Source organism: Gaeumannomyces tritici, assembly GCF_000145635.1.
Source record: "Gaeumannomyces tritici R3-111a-1 unplaced genomic scaffold supercont2.10, whole genome shotgun sequence".
NCBI lineage: Eukaryota > Fungi > Ascomycota > Sordariomycetes > Magnaporthales > Magnaporthaceae > Gaeumannomyces > Gaeumannomyces tritici.
In genome coordinates this window covers 218,972-239,235 of record NW_008804554.1, presented here as the reverse complement: position 1 = coordinate 239,235, position 20,264 = coordinate 218,972, and the positions used below count along the sequence as shown (strand labels likewise).

General features: G+C 59.7%; 7 protein-coding genes across 7 annotated transcripts; 3 read left to right on the top strand and 4 right to left on the bottom strand.

The window, feature by feature from the left end:
• Positions 1–296: 296 nt before the first annotated feature.
• On the top strand, positions 297–4,543 carry GGTG_12926 (elongator complex protein 1; the record flags this gene model as incomplete). Its single annotated transcript, XM_009230828.1, has 5 exons — positions 297–466; positions 546–1,480; positions 1,563–2,348; positions 2,416–2,764; positions 2,848–4,543. 5 exons carry the CDS (start codon positions 297–299, stop codon positions 4,541–4,543), a joined length of 3,936 nt encoding a protein of 1,311 aa, XP_009229092.1.
• A 32-nt stretch (positions 4,544–4,575) lies between these two features.
• Positions 4,576–6,261, bottom strand: GGTG_12925 (hypothetical protein). Its single transcript, XM_009230827.1, has 2 exons — positions 5,532–6,261; positions 4,576–5,440 (listed from the first exon to the last, which is right to left on the bottom strand). The coding sequence occupies exons 1-2, from the start codon at positions 6,045–6,047 to the stop codon at positions 4,751–4,753; spliced, it is 1,206 nt and encodes a 401-aa protein (XP_009229091.1). The 5' UTR covers positions 6,048–6,261; the 3' UTR covers positions 4,576–4,750.
• Positions 6,262–6,814: 553 nt separating this feature from the next.
• On the top strand, positions 6,815–7,672 carry GGTG_12924 (hypothetical protein; the record flags this gene model as incomplete). The annotated part of the gene is made up of 2 exons (XM_009230826.1): positions 6,815–7,001; positions 7,515–7,672. The coding sequence occupies 2 exons, from the start codon at positions 6,815–6,817 to the stop codon at positions 7,670–7,672; spliced, it is 345 nt and encodes a 114-aa protein (XP_009229090.1).
• Positions 7,673–8,133: 461 nt separating this feature from the next.
• Positions 8,134–10,836, top strand: GGTG_12923 (GTP-binding protein rhoA). The gene is made up of 5 exons (XM_009230825.1): positions 8,134–8,572; positions 8,887–8,914; positions 9,240–9,437; positions 9,512–9,646; positions 9,728–10,836. Exons 1-5 carry the CDS (start codon positions 8,505–8,507, stop codon positions 9,878–9,880), a joined length of 582 nt encoding a protein of 193 aa, XP_009229089.1. The 5' UTR covers positions 8,134–8,504; the 3' UTR covers positions 9,881–10,836.
• Positions 10,837–11,095: 259 nt separating this feature from the next.
• GGTG_12922 (hypothetical protein) lies at positions 11,096–11,552 on the bottom strand (the record flags this gene model as incomplete). The annotated part of the gene is made up of 2 exons (XM_009230824.1): positions 11,096–11,266; positions 11,478–11,552. The coding sequence occupies 2 exons, from the start codon at positions 11,550–11,552 to the stop codon at positions 11,096–11,098; spliced, it is 246 nt and encodes an 81-aa protein (XP_009229088.1).
• A 970-nt stretch (positions 11,553–12,522) lies between these two features.
• GGTG_12921 (hypothetical protein) lies at positions 12,523–15,475 on the bottom strand. Its single transcript, XM_009230823.1, has 3 exons — positions 13,979–15,475; positions 13,334–13,909; positions 12,523–13,235 (listed from the first exon to the last, which is right to left on the bottom strand). Exons 1-3 carry the CDS (start codon positions 15,252–15,254, stop codon positions 13,207–13,209), a joined length of 1,881 nt encoding a protein of 626 aa, XP_009229087.1. The 5' UTR covers positions 15,255–15,475; the 3' UTR covers positions 12,523–13,206.
• Positions 15,476–16,444: 969 nt separating this feature from the next.
• Positions 16,445–19,647, bottom strand: GGTG_12920 (rhizopuspepsin-3). Its single transcript, XM_009230822.1, has 2 exons — positions 18,337–19,647; positions 16,445–18,240 (listed from the first exon to the last, which is right to left on the bottom strand). Exons 1-2 carry the CDS (start codon positions 18,508–18,510, stop codon positions 16,756–16,758), a joined length of 1,659 nt encoding a protein of 552 aa, XP_009229086.1. The 5' UTR covers positions 18,511–19,647; the 3' UTR covers positions 16,445–16,755.
• Positions 19,648–20,264: the final 617 nt, after the last annotated feature.

Genomic DNA, 20,264 nt, shown 5'->3' with positions numbered 1-20,264 from the left:
TTCAAAATTTTGACGACGGCCCCCTCCGACAAGATCTCGCCACTGGCCAAGCAGCAAAAGACTGGCCAAGCAGCGAAAGCATCCGAGGTCTGCAAAGCGCATGCAACACGACGCGCCAGGATAGCGCCCAGCAGGTTCTAGACGGCGCACATCGGACCACTGCACCGCCAGTTGCTGTCCTGTGAGAGGTGACGACATCGCCGGAACAATATCAACACGAGAGCGACACTTGCGAGACTCGATCAGCTGCGCCGGTCGACGCGGGCCTTGCCACCCCAGCCAGCGTCGCAGCCGCTATGCGAAACCTGCGCAACATCCGTCACGACCTGTCCAGGGCCGAGTCGGACATCAGCGCGGCCTGTTGGGATGCCGGAGCCGACGAGGTCCTGGTCACGTTTGGGCCGACCGAGGCAGAGGCCAGGATAACGCTCGCGAGGATCGTGAACCAGCCCGGCTCAGCGACCTTGTAGGTGCCATACCTGCGCTTTACAGGCCGGTGAAGGAAGGGGATTCTGTATATAGTGCTGACGGGAACGCTGCCGAAGGGAATACACCCAGATAGCCTCGTGGGATGCTCCGAGTCCAACCCCTGACCTTCTGGTAGACCGTGTCGTAAACCTCCACTACTTCAGTGATATCTCCACAACCTGTCTCGTACTGGCCGGCGGAGATGTCGTGATCGTTCGGGAGGACCGATCCGGAGGTGATGGTGCCACGCATATCGAGATCGTCGGGTCCATCGACGCTGGTATTGCGGCGGCCCGGTGGTCGTACGACGACGAGCTGCTAGTCCTCGCGACGAATGCGGCCACAGTCATCTTTATGAGCCGCAGCTTCGACCCCGTAACCGAGGTGACCCTGACTGCCGAGGATCTCAAGGCGTCCAAGCACGTCTCGGTCGGCTGGGGCAAAAAGGAGACGCAGTTCCAAGGCAAGGGAGCCAAGGCCCTGCGCGATCCTACCATCCCAGAGAAGGTCGACCAGGGCACGCCAAGCCCGCTCGAGGACGGCCGCACCACCATCAGCTGGAGGGAGGACGGCGCATACGTGGCCATAAATAGCGTCGAGCCCGGCTCGCGCAGGGTTATCCGAGTCTACACGCGAGAGGGTGCGCTCGACAGTGCCAGCGAGCCCGTAGATGGCTTAGAGGGCAGTCTCAGCTGGAGGCCGTCTGGGAATCTGATGGCTGGCATTCAGCGACTGAGCGATCGCATCGATGTCGTTTTCTTTGAGAGGAACGGCCTGAGGCATGGCCAGTTCACCCTTCGGCTTCCGTCCCTTTCGACCACAGACGTACCGATACATCTCGGGTGGAACCCTGATTCCACCGTCCTGGCCGTGAGGATTGCCGGTGTTGTCCAGCTGTGGACAATGGGCAACTACCACTGGTATCTGAAGCAGGAACTGCGGTCTGGCTCACCCTGTTCAGACCTGGCTTGGCATCCCGAAAAACCACTTCGACTTGCAGTGGCTGCAGCGCGTAAGTGATATTTCCAGAGACTCATACATGCTTTCCATCTTTCACCTCCATTTATCCTTGTCCTAACATAACCTTGGTACAGGCGACCTTGTACAAACGGAATGGGTCTTTCATACGTCCAAGGGCTCCGTGGTTGCTCCACACGACTTTGGCGCAGTGGCGGTGATAGACGGCAAGACGCTGAAGCTGACGCCCTTTCGCACTGTCAACATGCCGCCACCCATGGCCATGTTCGAGCTCTCGGCAGCAGAAAGCATAGTTGACGTTGCTTTCACCCCCGACAACTCACACATGGCCGTGCTACACCACCATGGTGTAGACACCTATGAGTGGCAGATCAAGGCTGGTCGGTCACTGGCGCCTATAAAGGCAGCTTCTGCTACTATTCGCAGTGATGCGGAAACAGAGGACATATCTTTCCTTCAAGTCGCCTTCTCGAGTCCCCAAGAATTCTATGTTCTTGGTTCCAAGCAAGGGTCCCCGAGTATCTACACATACGCGCTGGCTAGCGGAGCCGCTAAGCTACTAGCCACCCAGGATGCTGTCCTCATTTCAAGCATACTCGGCTCTGCAAATGTCTCCTCAGGATCCATCTATGCCCAGGATCGTACAGGAAAGCTTCTAGAAGTCTCGGATGAAGGACAAAAGTCACTTCCTTCAAGATTCGTGACGCACCTGCCGTGGGCTGAGATCCCCAAGCAAGGCGATAGCGAGTCCCTCGCCATCGGCCTGTCCCGGCGCGGACATCTATACGTAAACACGCGCCAGTTGGCGAAGAACTGTACATCATTCCTCGTCACGGATGATCATCTTATCTTCACAACCACCAACCATCTGTTAAAACTGGTCCATTTAGCCGGCGTCCATGGTAAGTGTGGACTAGGCCTTGCCTGGAACCCAAGCCTGGGACTGTTTCAATATTGACTGGCCTACAGTAGCAGATCTTGAGGTGCCGGCGGACGATCCCGAGACCGACGAGCGGTGCCGAAGCCTCGAGCGTGGTGCAAGGCTTGTCACGGCCGTGCCCAGCAACATGAATGTTATCCTGCAGATGCCGCGGGGAAATCTAGAGACTATCTATCCCCGTGCCATGGTTGTGGCTGGCATACGGCAGCTCATTGACGACAAGAACTACTCGCGGGCGTTTGCGTACTGCCGAACGCAGCGAGTCGATATGAACATCCTTTACGATCATCAGCCCGAACAGTTCCTATCACACGTTGGTCTGTTTCTAGAGCAGCTGGGAGATACCAGCTACATTGATCTGTTCCTTTCATCTTTGAGGTATTTTCAACGTCCTATTCAGGCAGCTCGGCAAGGGATACAGTCTATCCATTCGATAGCTTTGCTAACATGTCCGTTCATAGAGCGGAGGATGTCACGCAGACTATGTACAAGGACACAAAGAGGCCCAAGAGCTCTGCTCCTGCATTTCAAAGCGGCGCAGCAGAGGCCCCTGAGTTGGAAGCCAAACGGTCAAAGGTAAACACAGTCTGTGATGCTGTGCTGGCTGCACTTCAAGCTGGCAAGACATCAAATCTGCAGAACATCATCACGGCGAACGTCTGCAAAGATCCGCCTGCGCTAGGCGACGGTCTTTTGGTTGTTGCTGGCCTTATGAAGGAAGACGAGGCGCTGGCTGAGAAGGCGGTTGAGCACATATGTTTTCTGGTCGACGTCAACAGGCTCTACGACACGGCGCTTAGTCTGTACAACCTCGAACTGGCACTTTTGGTGGCTCAACAGTCCCAAAGGGATCCGAAGGAATACCTACCCTTCATCCAGAGCTTGCACCAGATGCCAGAGCTGCGGCGCCAGTTCACTATAGACGACCATCTTGGAAACCGAGAGAAGGCGCTTGGCCACCTCAAGTCCGGCGGCGAATTTGAGGCGGCCACGGACTACACGGTCAAACACACCCTCTACCAAGCGGCTCTGGGCCTGTACCGGTACGAGGAGGAGCAATCTCGCGCGCTCATGGCGCTGTATGCCCAGCACCTCGAGAACAAGTCCAAATTCCGCGAGGCCGGGTTGGCGTACGAGCACTTGGGCAACTTCGCCCAGGCGACGAGCTGCTACCGCTCAGCCGGCACGTCGAGCTGGCGCGAGTGCCTGGCGGCGGCGCACCAGCAGCGCGGCCCGGCCCCGGTCTCCAAGGAGGCGCTGGCCGAGCTGGCGACGGCGCTGGCCGACGCGCTGGCCGAGGCCAAGGACTACGCCGCCGCCGCCGCCATCCACCTCGAGTACCTGCACGACGCCGAGGCGGCGGTGCAGTACCTGTGCAAGGGCCACCTGTTCGCCGAGGCGCTCCTCCTCAACGCGCGCTCGGGCGGCTCGCTCGACGTGGACCGCGGGCTCACCGACGCCTTCGCGGCCTCGACGGAGCTGCTGGCTGACTGCAAGGCGCAGCTCCGGGCGCAGGTGCCACGAATCCTAGAGCTGCGGCGCAAGGCGGCCGAGGACCCGCTCGGCTTCTACGAGGGCGAGCGCGCCGGGGGAGGCGGTGACGTGCCCGACGACGTGTCGGTGGCGGCCTCGTCGCGCCTCAGCACCAGCGCCAGCCTCTTCACGCGCTACACGGGCAAGGACGGCGCCGGCGGCAGCGTCGGCACGGCGGGCACGGGCGTCAGCCGCGCCACAAGCAAGAACCGCCGGCGCGAGGAGAAGAAGCGCGCGCGCGGCCGCAAGGGCACCGTCTACGAGGAGGAGTACCTCGTCAACAGCGTCCGGCGGCTCGTCGAGCGCGTCTCGTCGGCGGAGGCCGACGGCGTCGCGGCTCTCGCGGCCGCCCTGTTCCGCAGGGGCATGCAGGAGCAGGCCAGGGCCGTCGAGGCGCTGCTGGCAGAGGTGCTCGAGGGCTGCCGCGTGGCCGCCGCGCAGGTCTGGCCGCCCGTGGTGGTGGGTGGCGGGCAGCAGCCTGCCAGTGCGCAGGCTCCTACTGCTACTGCAGCGGCGCCGGCTACGGGGGCCGAGGGGGTGATGGAGGCTTCGTTGGAGGCCATGGCTACCAGGCAGGAGCCGCCCGTGATTCCGGACATTAAGAAGCTATCTCTGCTCGGCTGATTTGAACCCGGATTTGGTTCAGAGGTGTTCAGGGACATGTTTCACTGGGAGAAAATGATACGAAAGAAAAGAGGACATAGAGCAAATGCTTCGTGGCTTTTGTTTTGTTTTGGGTACCCTCTATACACAATCGGAACGTCGTGACGCGGTAGTTTTTTGAGTATTGTTTTTACAACATTATGTACAGCAACCCAGCGCAGACAACGCCTATGACGGGGGCGGTTGGCTCGCGGCCGGCAGGTCCGCGGGGAGGGGCGCGGCGACGTCCTGGAAGTGCTCGGCCGCGGCCGCGGCCCTGGTCCTGTTCCTCTCCATGACCTCGCCGATCTTCTCCAGCATGGCCTCGGTCAGCACAGGCGGGGGCGTGGCGGCCCTGCGCTCGCGCTGGACCCGGTTGTACTCCTGGATCGGGGTGAGCATGGTGTCGGCCAGGCCGGCGGCGCGCGCCTTCTTGGCGTCGACCTCGGCCTGCTTCGCGGCCACGTACTCGTCCGTGTGCCTGGTCCTGAACTTGGAGAAGCGGTTCCGCAGCTCGTCGACGACGGCGGCGGGCATGGGCGGGGCCGAGAGGGTGGGCACGTAGGTGCGCTTCTCGACCTCGATGCGGAGCGTGTCAGACGGCTGGTCCTCGTGCTCCTCGCGCGCGCGCTCGGGCCAGGGGATGAGCACGTTGAGGCCGGGCACCATGCGGTTCCACTCGCGGCGGCCCGTGGGGCGGTCGTAGACGCGGTCGCGAGCGACAAGCTCGCGGATGACGACGTCGCGCGTCTCGCCCGTCTCCGGGTCGCGCATCGGGTGCACGAGGCGGACGGCCGAGACGGGGAGGCTGGAGTGGTAGGGCGCGGTGCTGTTCCCGTTGGCCTTGTGGCGGAGGAACTCGGGGATTTGAACGTTGACCTGTTGTGGAAGAAGAAAAAAAGGGGTTTGTTAGTTTTTGATATTCATGTTTTCCAAGAGCAACGGATAAAGCCAGAAAGGAAAAACGCACAATTCCAATGCCCTCAATCTTGAGCGTGCCCATACTCTCATCGACGCTCTCCACCTTGCCGATGTCGCCCTTGTTGGGACCGTCCATGACGAAGACGCGGTCGCCGGGCACGACCGAGGGGTACCTGCGGCCGCCGGCCCAGGCCCAGCGCTCCTCGAGCTGCCAGTCGAGCGGCTTGAAGGTGAGGTTGGCAGCCTCGCGGTCGATGCTGCCCCACGACGGCAGCGACAGCTTCTTGCCGCTCGTGCGGGCCCGCCCCTCGTGGTACAGCGGCTTCCGGGCGCGCGGCAGCGAGGCGGCGGCGTGGGCCTCGCCGACGTCGCGGCGCGGGGCCAGGGGGCCCAGGTGCCAGTCCTCGCGCCGCGCCACGCGCGCCATGGCCAGCCGGTACGACGCCTCCTCACGCAGCTCTCGCGGCGGGTACCGCGGTGGCCGCTCGTCGACCTTTGCGCGGCGGGCCAGGCGGCGGGCCACCTGGCGCTCGGCCATGGCCGTCCGGCGCGCGAGCATTTCCATTTTGTGGGATTTCTGTCTTTTTCCTCTTTCCTTTCCCCCCTCTTTCGTTCCTTCGGTCTTCAACACCCTCCTCCTATTTTCCAGTGTTTCGTCGTCGCAGGCGGGGGGTGAGGGTGGCTGCTCGGTGGATACGGCGTGAAGCTCCCCTCACTCAGCCCGTCTTCGAGGTCGTCTCCTCCACCATCGCAATCACAGGATTTCGACAAGGCTTGAATTCTTCCTCCTCCGTCCAAAGCGGGTCCTTCCGCTGTGCCGTTGCAGTGGCCAATTGGGTCAGGGCCAGTGGGGCCTTGGTTTTAAGGACCTGTGTGGACCGTGCGTAACGATGGAGAGCCCACGCGAGAGCACGTGCCCTCGGCTTTTATCCGCGTTCCCCGATGCAGCGCATAAAAGATTGGCAGGCCCCCAGCGGGCCCGTGGGAAGGATTGGTGGTTGCTGCTCCTCATTCCAGGAAGCTTTGCTCCTTTGGACGCAAGGTCGCTGCGTGGGATGTTGCTGACCGCCTTTGCCTTTGGAGCGGCAAACGAGGCTACGGCAAAGTACGTGCGGGATAGTATTCACCGAGTACAACCCGGGCTAGCCGAAATGACCAGAGATCAAAAGATAAAAAACCAAGGATAGAAAACGGGCGGTAGCCGCACCGCAAACACCGACCCGGGCGGGCGACTGCATGAGTCGGCATGGACAGGGCTGACTGGCAGCCATGGCATAAACCATCAATGGCGTGTGGTCCTCAATCAGCAGCCAGGTGTATCAAAGAAACGCGATGGACCTCAAGACTTTGAGACCTCCCAACAGAGGCCAGGCGACCAACCCCAGCCGGCCGGCCGTCGGGTCAAGAGGCAAGGGAAAAAGCCCAAAAGCAAATCGTTCCAATGTGCCGTCCGCCGCTGCAGCGCCAAGCCCCTGGGAGGGCGGAAAGTCCTATCATGGCGTCAGGGCCCTGCCAGACGGTACGTACCAGCCCAGCCGGATCTAGGACTTTGGCTACTCTGCTTTGGTGCACAACCCGAACGCACACACTGGCCAATTGACGGCACTAGCAGTTCGGGCCACGGGACCTGGAAGGGGGAGACAATTCGTATCGGCCGCCATTGCTGGGGTCCGACCCTTTTTCTCCATCCATCAACATGCCCGTTTCGACCGATTGCCACGCGTTCTCTGGTTGGCGGCCGCCCTCCTGCCCTTGTGCTGATATTGCCATGTTACCCTGGCCCGGTAGTCTGTGGGAGAGGTTCCATGGTTTGGCGAGCTGGTCTCTCCGCCTGGCGCGAGGCGCTTACTTGCTTTGTATCTGTATATCTGTATCTTGTGAATATCATGTGCAAAAGCAAGCAAACGCACACCCAGGTACATGCCATGCCGCCGGGCCAGAAGCTGCCGATCCCATCTGGCTGTAAAATAAGGGGGCCCATGCGAGGGAAGCAGCAGGACAGGACCACCAGGCTAGCGAGCTAAACAGACAGGCCGCATGCTGGCCGAGCCTCCCCAAGCTTCCTCCTCGGGCCGCCTGGAGTTGTGCAAACGAGGCAGGCTGGCGACGGGCGCTAGAGAGTGCTTGTGCTGTCAGCCCGAGGCAGCACATCACTACTCCAATGGCACCAAGCCAGCTTCGTGCCACTAGTGCTGGCTGTCCCACTGCCATCTAGTCACCCAGTCTGCCTAGAAGCGGCGTGCGGTCCTGAGAGACTCCGCTAGGACCTCTATGAAAACAAAAACAGGCTAGGAGGCTGTGCTGCAGCGGGCTACAGGAAAGGACAGGACCCCCAACCCGCACGGCTTTTGGTGACTGCGCTTGCCCTGCACAGTCGGCCTGAGCCTGTAATCAATGGCCAATCCCTGGTTGGGGCCAATGTTGGGGTCGGTGTTTCCAGCGCTTTGTCCAGTGGCATCAGCCCGCTGTCAGCCCCCTGGACTGGTGGTCTGGTTGTTGCTGGCAACAGTTTCCCCCCCACTCCGCTGGCCAACCGGCGCCTCTGAGTGGCTGCGACCCGGTTGGATGCCTCAGGAAATCCCAAGAAACCAGAAACCCAGGAACCCCATTGCCCCAGCAGCCAGCCCAAGCCCGGCAGCCAGCCCGTCAATCAGTTGCTGCTTCTACGCCCCCCCAGCCAGCGGCCAAAAGAAGCCCGGACCAGGCCAGGACCCAAATCTTTGTCACCCTTCGCTTCCAGCTAACTTCCCCTTCCCTTTCCAGTCCCAGTTCCAGTCCTTCCCAACGTCAATCCAGACAGAGCCACCCCAATCGGCCCTGTCTCTTCCTCCTCTTTCTTCAGCAAACCACCGTGCATCATCCCGGCCTGGCTATTTAATTCCACGGCCGCTTTTTTCTGCACACGTCTTTCTGCCCTCCCCCATCTCCTCTAGCAAGAGGTCGCGCGTCGCCGTTGTCTAGAGCAGAAAACCAGCCGCAAACAGATCTCGCCGTCAACAAAGCAAAACGCCCATCCTCAACCATGGCTGAGATTCGCCGCAAGCTTGTCATCGTCGGTGACGGTGCCTGCGGTAAAACCTGTTTGTTGATGTAGGTTTACCTATTCGCATCTGCCCTCGCTCGCCTGCCCTTCCACCCAGCCATCCCCTTTCCATCATCCCGCGCCGAGTCAACAAGACGACCGACGCCGACATGGCCTCGTCTCTGGCGTGCACCACCACCCCCAACCCCAAGCAGGAAACACTTCAAGTCATGGTCAATCGGCCGCGACGAGACGACACTTTCAACGGCGGTCGGCCTGCTACATGACACAATCCTTCCATCCACCGAACAACCCTGGGAGCCAAGTCACAGTGCCACCAGCTTCAGCTCTAGTCTCATGCTAACTAATTCGCTTCTTGCAGTGTCTTCTCCAAGGGCACTTTCCCTGAGGTACGATTTGATGCCGCTGCGAGCCAGCCCGGCTGCTTTCCCCTTCGTTGAATCTGCTCGGTTCATTTCCTCGTCGTCATCGGTTCCGAAACACGTTGCGATTGGCCCCTGCTTCCTGCCAAGGCCGACGTGGCTGGCTCCCCCCGACCGTACCACATGCCGCCGAAGCGTTCGAATGCCTCCTTGTCTGCCATGATGTTTGCGTCATGCGACGATGTGTTTGGCCGAGACGCGGAGATGGCATCGACTACGAGGCGATTGACACGTCGTCACGTCCAGTTGCCCTAAGGAAATACCCCAAACTCTAACGCGTTGAATCACACAGGTCTACGTCCCTACCGTCTTCGAGAACTATGTCGCCGACGTCGAGGTCGATGGCAAGCACGTCGAGCTGGCGCTATGGGATACGGCTGGACAGGAGGATTACGACCGTCTGCGCCCTCTCTCGTACCCCGACTCTCACGTCATCCTGATCTGCTTCGCTGTCGACTCGCCCGACTCGCTGGACAACGTTCAGGAGAAGGTTAGTCTCTCACCCCAGATTCCGTGAGAATGAAGCGTCCTTTGCTAACCATGTGCCCGGCACCTGCTTTCCAGTGGATCTCCGAGGTCCTGCACTTCTGCTCCGGCTTGCCCATCATCCTTGTTGGATGCAAGAAGGATCTCCGCTACGACCAGAAGACGATTGAGGAGCTCCGTAAGACGAGCCAGAAGCCCGTCTCGCCTGAGGATGTATGTTTACCCACGACAATATCTGCTCACAGTGACACATGGCCTTGAAGCGACGACTAACCACATGTTGTTGCACCACAGGGCGAGGAGATTAAGAAGAAGATCGGCGCGTACAAGTACCTTGAGTGCTCGGCCAAGACCAACGAGGGAGTCCGCGAGGTGTTTGAGCACGCTACACGAGCGGCCCTGCTGTCCCGCGGCAAGGCCAAGAAGAAGAAGTGCCTGATCCTCTAAGCGAGCTTGGTTCCTAGCAACACCCTGATCGCCCCTAATCCCTGCGTCGAATCCTTGTTCCTCTTTTGCGAAAGGCCCCTCCGCCGTTTGTATGATATCCCCGAAATCTATCACCAGGTTAGCACACGCCATGCTCTGAGCCATCGATTTTTCTCTCTGCCGTTAGAATTTCCGACGCAACCGACGGACCCGGGGAAGCATGCGATGGTCCTCGGAGGGGTCCAAAGGTTCTGGTGGAGTTACGGCTCAGTTAGTCTTGTTTCCCGTTGTTTCTCCTTGTTTCTTTTTCTCGACACTTCCGACTGGAGTTCTACCTGTTCTTTGTTTTCTATCCTTGACAAGCTCCGAACCCGCTTGGCCTGCGTCATTGCTCCAAGTCGTGCCGCACGGGACGAGGCATGGACAGGGTATGGGTCGGGGTTCCTCCAGCACCGCGTCGTGCAGGCTTGGGGGATATACACTTTCATAATCTCCCTTTGATTACGGCAAGGCAGCACAAATCTTTCTCGCATCTAAACGAGGGCGAGCCCTGGGTCAGAAGACAGACGATGGAGACCAGGGAGAGACGGGTGGCGGAAGAAGATGGGAGGGTAGGCGGGCCAGGACACCAGAGTGGAAAGGCAGCAAGAGGTTAAACTCGCAACTGCTATGGACTCTTTTCTCCCGAGTGACCGAACTACAACACTGTCGAATGGGAAGTAACTCGGGAAAGCCTGGCCTGGCTTGGGGGAGAGTCGTTGTCAATGTTTTGTTTTCGGAAGCTGGGTCGAGCCGCTGAGAAGTGACTAACCCAACTTTTCCAGGCGGAGCATTTTTATATCATAACTTGCGTTTCTTTTTTCTTTTTTTCCGCACTCTTGTTTGCCCCCCTGATATCCGTCTGATGTACCTGGTTTTACCCCTAATTCTTGTTCGATGTCCCCTTTAAGTTATATCATGCATCGTTTGGCCTCGCATGCTCATCTCGTGATGATTCTTATGGTGTAGACTTGGTCAGGGTCAACTGCTGTGTGTCTTGTCTCTGCCAGCTTTCCGGCTTGTCGTGACATGACCGAGATGATAGGATGATCACGGTACAGGCAGGCAGTTGGTCTGGTAAGCATTTGCGGCCTTGGACAAGGTGAGGTGGGAGCGAGGCAAGAGAGTGCCGAGTCGAGAGCATGATTCTTCTCATTTCACACCAGACAACACGCCTATCGTCGCCGCCAAGAGAAGCTAGTCCGTGAGATAGCTCGGCCCGCGCATCTTGATGGTTCCTCTATTGAGCCTGCTCCTGTTTCCGAGATTGGCCCAAGTGGGTGGTGGTGCCTTTGCTTCTGCCGATTCCCCCCGCCCCCATGTGATAGATATTTCCTCGGCGGCCCCGGCTTTGGCCCGTCCCCTTTGCTTAGTTGGGGCAGCTCTGCTCGTAAAAACACGGAGCGAAAGGAGGGTTCGGGCACAGTCAGCAAACAGAACAGTTCCCGTCTCATCCGAACCAAGGTTGGGAAAGCATCGAGCAGAGGTGGGGGAAAGGAGGTATCGGAAGGGCGAGTGAGAACGCAGGCACGAGACGAGGCGGGTGAGGGGGATGGAGGGGGATGGATGATGAACTTACAGCTCCGCAGGAGCCGCACGTCTTGGACCCGTCGCCCGAGGCGGCACCGCACTTGGGGCAGGAAGAGCCGTGCATGTTGTTGGACAGAAGATTTGTGGTGGGTGTTTTTCTTTTGGTGGGAGAGGCTTTTTGACAGAGTTCTTTGTTCGCTTGGCTTGAGAACAGAAGAGAAGAGGTGGGACGATGCGGGGTCCCACGACGAAGTTCTCCCGCGGAAGCTTTAAATACCCGTTTTTTTGGATTCCTTGGGGGTCCCTCCTTCCTTCCTTTGTTACTTCCCACCACCACTAACAAGCGTCTCTTCAGGTGGCTCCCCCTCCCTCTTTGCAGGATGGGTGCACGAGACGTCCTGCAATAAACCTAACGAGAGAGGGGTGTGAGCTAAAAGGCGTGGGGAGCGGGGATGGACGGCCGGCCGGTCCTTGTGCGTTACACATCAGGGTCGTTGTTGCGGCCTATGGTATCCCAAGTATGTACCTACGATACCTAGGCAACCCAGCCAAGGTTGCATGCCATGGATCTATCTGTTCCCGCCCGCACGCCTGACCATGTCTTGCCTGGGCTGTGGACGAAGCAATGAGACAGACTCCCGCCGGAGACATACCGACCTACCACCTACCTCACAGGGCCCCTCCTTGCCCACCTACCCTACCCTGACCTATCTGGCCTCGCCCAATCCGGGCGCGTCCGTTTCCAATAAACTCGGGGCTGTTCTCATATCCACTGGGGGAAAGCGGGCGAGAGCTTGTCATGCGCATGCCTGCCTGCCTATGTATACTAACTAGCAGGTGTGGGGGGCATAAAGTGCCCTGTTTCTTAGGGTCGGTCTTCATAAATGGAAACTTTCATGTTGCGCGTCTTCGCCTCTTCTGCTTTCATTTACCTAACATGTATAAACAAGTCCATAACGCATTGCACGACAAAAGGGGAAAAAAAAAAAAAGGGACACCCCTCGCCGCGATATATCTGCTCTCGTCGGCCCTCATCGTGGGTAGTAGCGGGGGGAGCAGGCATGGCGGTCCAGGCCGGGGGCGCGTCGTCATAGGTCATGTCATACGACTCGACGGTGGGAAGCTTTTGCAACGCATAATCGCGGCTCTGTGATAGGTGGACAGCCTCTGCACAGCACCCTTTTTCTTTGTGAATCTCCCCCCCGCACTCACCCACCTACCCACCCATACAGATCAGATACGTACCCCTCCAGCCCGCCGCCTCGCCTCGTCCCTTGTGATGCACGGCATGGCCTTGGCTGAACCCAGGCGGGCGGTGGTCGCTGGTGGTGTGTTTTATGTAGGACCCTGCTTTGCCTGCCGCCGTAAATCGTCCACATGACGTTGCGCGTCGGGCTCCCTGTAGTGACTGCCAGCTCGCTGCCTTGCTTGTTTGTCCATTGAGCAGCTGTCTAGAAGACGAAGAAGCGAGCAAATTCCACCTTTGGTTGGATTCAAAAGATCAAGATGAACGCCTTAGACCATACAGAGATTCATTCGCCTTGTCTTTTTGTGCTTTGAAACTCCTCCAGCCCAGTCTATTTCTGTCTTGCCGCTCTCTCCATGCTACCCCCATCAAAACACCTCGCAAAATAGCAATCCGGGAAACAAAAGGCCGAGGATACCGGTAAGAAAAAAATCATATAAAAATAAACAAAAATAAGGAATGATGATGCCGCAGATCGCCCGTCATTACACAGTATTGTAGGGTTTACATGGGAAAACACGATGCGCTTGTTCTACATGCATTTCGCATGGCCTCCTTCGCCTGTGGGAAGAGAGAGCAAAGGTGTTGGTTAGCAAAGGGGTATAAAGGTGGCGCAAAATAACGAGATGAAAAAAAAAAAAAAACGCCCAGAAACTCACCACTGATAATCTTGCCCACGGCCTGCACCAGGCTGATGGCCATGACGGCGCACCCAAACACCACGACGGCCATGGCCACGTAGGTGCGCCAGCTGCGCGTCGCGAGCTTGATGTAGCACAGCGGCGGCAGGATGTAGGCCATGGCGCAGGCCGAGGTGCTGCCGACGAGCTCAAAGATGACGCCCAGGTCGCAAGTCAGCAGGCTCAGTACCATGGCCGACACGACCAGCCCCGTGCTCAGGGCCAGGTGCAGGCGCAGGCTGAAGCCCGGCAGGGTCGGCCAAAAGTAGTTCATCATGACCTCGCGGCACACGAACGCCTCGAGAGGCAGCGTCGTCAGCATGTTGAGGCCGAAGCAGAGGCGCGCGACCGTGGCCATGGTGTTGTCCGAGGGGAAGTTGTTGAGCACGTTGCCGAGGGTGCGGTCGCCAAAGGTGAGGAAGCCGGCTAGGGCGAGGACGAGGCAGGCCAGCATGGAGACGCCCGTCGAGTAGTGCGTCACGCGCGAGAAGCGGTCGATGGTGGGGGTCTTGAGGGAGCCGTAGATGAGGAGGGAGTTGTGGTGGCAGACAAAGGCTGTTGTGTTGTTCTTCTCGTTAGCTCCTGTTCGGCACAACATGACAAATGGGGCAATGTCAGACATACCAAAAGATATCACGCCAATGGCCTGCGAGATGCCCGAGTTGACCGTGAGCAGCGGCGTGGTGAATGACCCCCTGAACTCGGGCGGCGTCAGCGCGCCCTGCACCACGACGGTGAGGACGATGACGGCCATGCTGACGAGCGCGAGCGTGCTCGCCTTTGCCAGCTTGGAGATGTCGCGGTAGAGCGAGAGCGGGTAGCTGACGCCCATGGTGAAGATGACGATGACGACGCGGCGGTCCGCCAGCACGCCAAACATGGGGTACTCGGGCAGGTTGGGCCAGATGGCCAGCAGCACGTGCGGGATGCTGTCGCCGACAATGACCCCAAACGCCACCATGCCGCCGAACGCGAAGGCCCACTGGGCCAGGCTGATGGCCACCAGGCCGGTGCGGCCGAAGCAGCGCTCGACGGTGCCCTGGAAGCTGTTTGCGCCCGACAGCTTGCTGTTGATGACGATGAGGCAGATGGTCCAGTCCACCACTATCGTGAGCACCACCAGCAGCACCACGCCCGCCAGCAGGCCCGCCTGCTTGAAGGCGTACGGCTGCCCGATGATGCCCGCGCCGATGATGCTGTTGGCCATGTTCATAAAGGCCGACTGCAGCGAGCTCTTGGGCCGGCCGTCGTGTGGGTGTTCTCCGACGTCGGCATCGTCGTCATGGTCGTCGTCGCCTTCGGTCGTCCACACGCCATCCGACGACGCGCGCCGCTGCCGCTGCCGCTCGCGACCCCACGAGCGGCCGCTGTTGGCGAGCGCGACGGCGGGGGCCTCGATCTCGGTCAGCAGCAGCCGGCGCTGCTCCTCGCCCGGCGCGTTCTCGGGCTCCGAGTCGACGTCGAAGCTGTCCATGCTGTCCATGCTGTCGCGCGACGAAGGGGAGATGAGCGGGAACTGGAGCCCGGGCGAGGGGCGGCGCGCCTGTTGCTGCTGCTGGGCAAAGATGGGGGCGTCGTCGACGACGGTAGGGGTCAGGTCGAAGCGCACGCGGTTCGGGGTGCGCGGGCCCGACGACAGGCCCGGCGAGTGCAGCGCCGGGCGTGGCGACAGGCTCTGCGGCCGATGCTTCCGGCGGCCCCCCAGGCGGCTCGCGGGCGGGGCGTCTGCTATGTGGGGGTTGAGGGAGCCGGGGCTGCGGCCGTCGGCGTCTGCGTCGTCGTCCCGGTGGTCGGTCGGGACGGCCAGGAGGCCCGTGTCTTCGTTGTCGTCGTCGTCGTCGGCATGCTGGGCGTTGGTTCCTCGAGCAGCTTCTGAGCGGTGGGATTTGGCCTTGGCCATTGGGGCTCGCGATTCCTCACCTGCTCATCTTGCGGCGCAGGGCGTTGGGGGTGGAGGGGAGGGAGCAGGCCGTCGCTCGCTGGGGCGCTTTGGTTTTGGGGTCAAGTGCTGGGTTTGTGCTTCTGTGTCGTGTGTTCTATGCTGTATACAGGTGTATACAGGTGTAACGGCGTTTCGCATCTGCTGTCCGTTTTCCGTGGCCGCAAACTGTCAAAACCGCTGGTCCCGTCGCGAAAAAAAGGGGTCCGGACCAGGAGACGCCCCTGCTGTCCAGGCGGGTCTCGGCCGCGATTAGATAAGGAAACGGGGCTAGCTCCGCCATAAAGCGTTAAGCTCGCTTGCCCCTGCGTCCGACTTACAGAAGACTCTCGCATTCGTATTGGAAGAGAAATGAAAACGGCTGCTATGAAATAGCGGCTGTATATTTAAATCTCGACTTTCCCGAATCAAGTCGAGGCGAGATTAGTGGGGTTCCAGGGTCCTTTCCGACCCTACGACGGGGCTATAAAACCGGACTTCACATATCTCGCACCAGCCCAAGTCCAGAAACTTAAACACGCACCCGGCGACCATACCCCCTGCGGTACCCCGGGCCACACCCCACGAACGGCAGCCTGTGTCCCCGGCAAGCTGCTTTGTGTTGCTGACCGCCATGTGGTATCGGCCGTTATCGAACGCGTAGACATATGCCCCATCTAGTAACCCCGTTTTGCCGAATTGGGCTGGGAACTTATGCCTTGGCCCAGACTAGGCCCGCCGGACAGAAGGCTTGAACCAAACGGGAACGTTTCTGTTGTATGAGCTGGAGGTGTTCTGGCACGGCTCAACCTGCACGATCGGTAGCGGGAGCTGGCAAACACATCAACACTGAAAGAGAGCTTTCTTTGTTGGTGTCGACATGATCCTAGCCCGCGACGGGGAAGCCCGGCTCGGGATGCCAGCCCGTTCAGCAAGTTGCCAAATCTTGCCTCTGGGTTAGTTGACGATGGTACCCTTCTTTTTTCATCTAGTCCGTCCAAAGACTTGCACCGGGCTCGGTAGTCGGGGAGGAAGACTATTACACCCGACACTGGCTGTACCGCAGCCTCGGTTGTCTCATGGAACCTGAGCCTTACTCCCGGACAGCCGGCTTTCCCGACGTTGAATGACACGGCTGCTGACCTCTGAGGTCCACCACCAAGAAAAAAGATGGCAGATTCACAATATGGCGGACGACAGACATGCGTATTCTTTACCCCCAACTCAGAGGCAACCACCATCAAATTACCGACCATATGGGCCCATTCGTGTGCGCATACATGTCCAAGTTTCCCCCGTCCTCCTCCGCCCCCGCATGGGTATCATGTGTTTCTACAGGTAGCTATCGTACAAATCGAATATCCAAGACACATCGCATAACAACTGGCGGGGTTTCCTTCTTGTTCAAGCTAGATTTTGTTCTAGCACCACAAGGAACGTCGCCGTTGCTGCCTGTACCCGTCTCCACGGCTCCTGATGGATATCATGCGCAAAACAACAGGGCTACCGACGTTGCGAGCACACACGCCACGGCCACGACGTATCCACCCACGCGCGTGCGGCCAGCGGCAGCAGAAGACGTCTCCTTGCCGGGAGTGGGCGACGACCCGGCCGCCTGCGAGTTCTGCCCACCTGTCTGCCCACCACCGGGCGTCGGGCCGGGGTTCGTCGGCGGCAGGAGCGTAAAGGGTGACGAGGACGTCGACGACGACGGTGGGCGGCTCAGCGTGCTGCCGCCGCCGCCCGTCGAGGAGCTACCGCTCCCGCTGCTGCTGGCTGGCGTCGTCGTCGTCGTGGCGGCGCCCTGGGCCGGCGTCGGCACGGGCGGGCGGGTGGCGAAGCCGATGCGGGTCCGGTCCACGTCGAAGACGGCGTAGACGTTCTTGAGGAACACGTCGCCCAGGAGCCAGGCGCCGCGGACGACCTCGATGCCGTAGACGTTGCTGACGCACTCGCCGTTGGCGTTTGGCCCCGACAGCCAGTCGCGCGTCTGGATGGCGTAGGCGACGCCGCCGAACGATATCGTCAGCGTCTTGGTCGAGTCGCAGGGCGCCGTGTACGTGGTGCCGCCGCCGTTGGCGTCGAGCTTGGCGCCGGGAATGGACTTGTGGAACGTGGCCACGTCGGCGGCGGGGCCGAAGATGTAGGTCGTGCCCGTGTCGATGTAGGCTAGCCGGCCCGTCACACCCGCCTTCTTGCCGTCGTAGGCGAGGTCGTCCATCGGGATTGCCCAGTCGCCGTTGGCCTTGTCCGACACGGGCGTGTACGACAGCGCGCCCGTGTACTTGGCTGGGTTTGTGCCGCCGAAGCTGACCTCGCCCGTGTTGGGCCCGTCGGCGTTGCGGTTCACAAAGACGCCAAACGTGTTGGCCTTGAACGTCTTCTCCCTCTTGAACACCTGCAGCAGGTTCTCCGTCGCCCCCTTGTTCATAGACATGCCCAGGATGCCGTCGAACGGGAAGTGGTTGAAGTCGTTGGACGTCACGTTCGCCACACCAAAGGACATGGTCACCTTCTTCCCGGCGATGGCAACCGTGTCCGTCGAGATGACTCCCACGACAGACCCGGTCCCATAGGCTATCGAGAAGCTCTGCGAGGTGGCCTTAAGGGAGGCCGAGTCGGCTGGGCCGAACGAGTTGTGCACCAGACACGGCTCGGACTTGCAGTCGGAGCCCATAACCCACGTCGTTCCGGCGCCGGTGTCGAACAGCATGTACACAGACTTTGCTCCGGACCCTAGTCCGACGTCGATGAAGTAGGACAGATCGGACCCATCCTGGTGCAACCCCACGCTGTCTGCCGTGCTGGTGCTCGCAGCCCTCGAGACCGTGTACTTGCTGTTCTGTCTCCTATCCAGAACCGGTGCGGCCGCAACATCCCCGCTGATACCAACAGGGGGCTTTCGGCCGTACTTGGCGGAGAGGTAGCGGGCGGTGCGCTGCACTCTGTCGGCCTGGGATTCGGATGCCTGTACGTGGTGCAAAAGCAAGTATCCGTAAGTGCCTAGATTTCTCATCAGGGAGCAGCGCGTGCTCGTCCGACTGGACCATGAGCGGGCACTTACATCGGGTGCTCTTTGTGACAGGGGGAATGTCACAGCTCCATCCTCCAACAACCGTTTCCGGTTCTGGGTCTGGCACGACTTGTCCTCGCAGAGGTACTCTGGAATAAAGGGGTAGAAGGCATTGCTGCCGGCCACCCACAGAGTCAACTGGACAAGGACTGTGTGGAAGTGCATGGCGACGGATCAAGTATCCGTCTGCAGCCTGCTCCCAGGCTCTCACGAGGGAGCTGGGACGGTATAGCCGGATCTTTGTGTGGGCGTTTCTGCTACACAGATCGATGCAAAACCGGACGAGGTTCCTCAGTCGCAAGTCAAGTTCGGCAGAGAGTCGCAGACCCTCCTCTCTCCAGGATAATTAAAAGGTATTAGTGATTAAGTGGACGGGCCAATGGTCAGGCGAACAAAGACCGGAACCGTGGCGACAAGCGATCTGACCGAGGCTAAGAGGGCGGGCGGCGTATACAAGAACGGTACGAAACGGCCGGGGTATATAACGGCGGATTCGCCAAACAATGCTATGCAATGCGATGCAGCAAACAGCAAGCAGCAAGTAGCAATCGGTTGAGGTCGCGGTGATGAGAAACAAAGGTCGCAGCTGAGGAAATAGCAGCACGCTCGCCGAGGGAACTGCTAATGGTAGAAATCGGGTCCAAATAAGAGCGGGGAGAGCACAGAAAGACAAAGGACGGCCTTGCTCGATCCGAAGAGACAACCCCGAGACTAGTGGGAAAGACAATGACAGGGCGTTGATCAGCCAGCAGTCCGGCTTTTTCTCGATGTGGCGGCGAGGGGGGAGCAACGCAACGGGTGGCGGTCCAGGGTAACCGAGAGTCCGTTCCGTCAACCGAGACAGGGCGACGGGCAGGGTGACGTGCTGGCTTGGAGAAGATCCCCGCGAAGCTCCTCTTTCTCCAGCCTCCTCGAAGCGAGAACGGGAAACAAAAGCAAGGGCGTAGGCAAGGGATGACACAGGCGCCAAAGAAGAAGGAAAAGGAAAGGAGGATAGGAAAAAAGAAGAAGGGTTGGAGCTCCCGGGAGTGATCAGGTCGACCGGGGAGGGCGCCTTGGGGGTGCACGAGTTGGAGAGAGGGACCCCCGTCGGATGGCGGAAGAGGAGAAGCAGGTGTAAAAGGGAGGCGAGCCGAGTTGCCAAGGCCAATGGCGGGCAATATGGAGGGGAGGGGGGACCCTAATCTAGGCGGTGGACGGTTATGTGGCGCTTCCCAGGTCATCCAGGTCTTGGAAGACGCGACAGCCGGCAGCACCGCACCCAGCGAGCGAACCATTGAAACGAAACCTACAGCAGCCACAGGAGTTCCAAAAGCCGTGCTGGGGTTGCGGGGATGGGCCACTGATAGCCGCCGACCGCCCGCCCAGAACAAAAAATGCCCCGTCGCCTAGAGGGGCAAGCAAGTTTGCGCCGTAACATCACGATGGATTCAAGGTGAGGGCGGCTGGGGGTGCTGGGGGCACTAGTGTCCGTCCCATCTCCAGTGGCGTCATCCCCCTGTGCCTGTAGTGTCTTTTTTCCCGCGACCTTCCCCTTTTCAGCGCGAGAGGAAAATCATAGTGTGGGGGAGGATTGCGATCGACTGAAATGAGAGACCGATGGCTGCACTCGCCATTTGGGATTCACACGCTAACCAACCCACCATGCGATCGTTTTCGTCTAGTCTTTAAACTCGCCCTGTTGCTGTGTCGCTCAGATGACAGGTCTTCACCCGATCGAGCATCGATATAAATAAGCATGCATGGGTGACGGATGCGGTTGAGGCAGGGCATGGCGGAACACGAGCTGTAGAGTTCAGAATTTGATGTCCATGGATGGACTCCGTCGACGGGCACTCTAGGTATTTCGTGCATGGCAAGGTTGGTGGCCGTTGGGGCGCTGGAGCGAGAGGATTCCCAAAGAGCCCCACGCCGAGTCG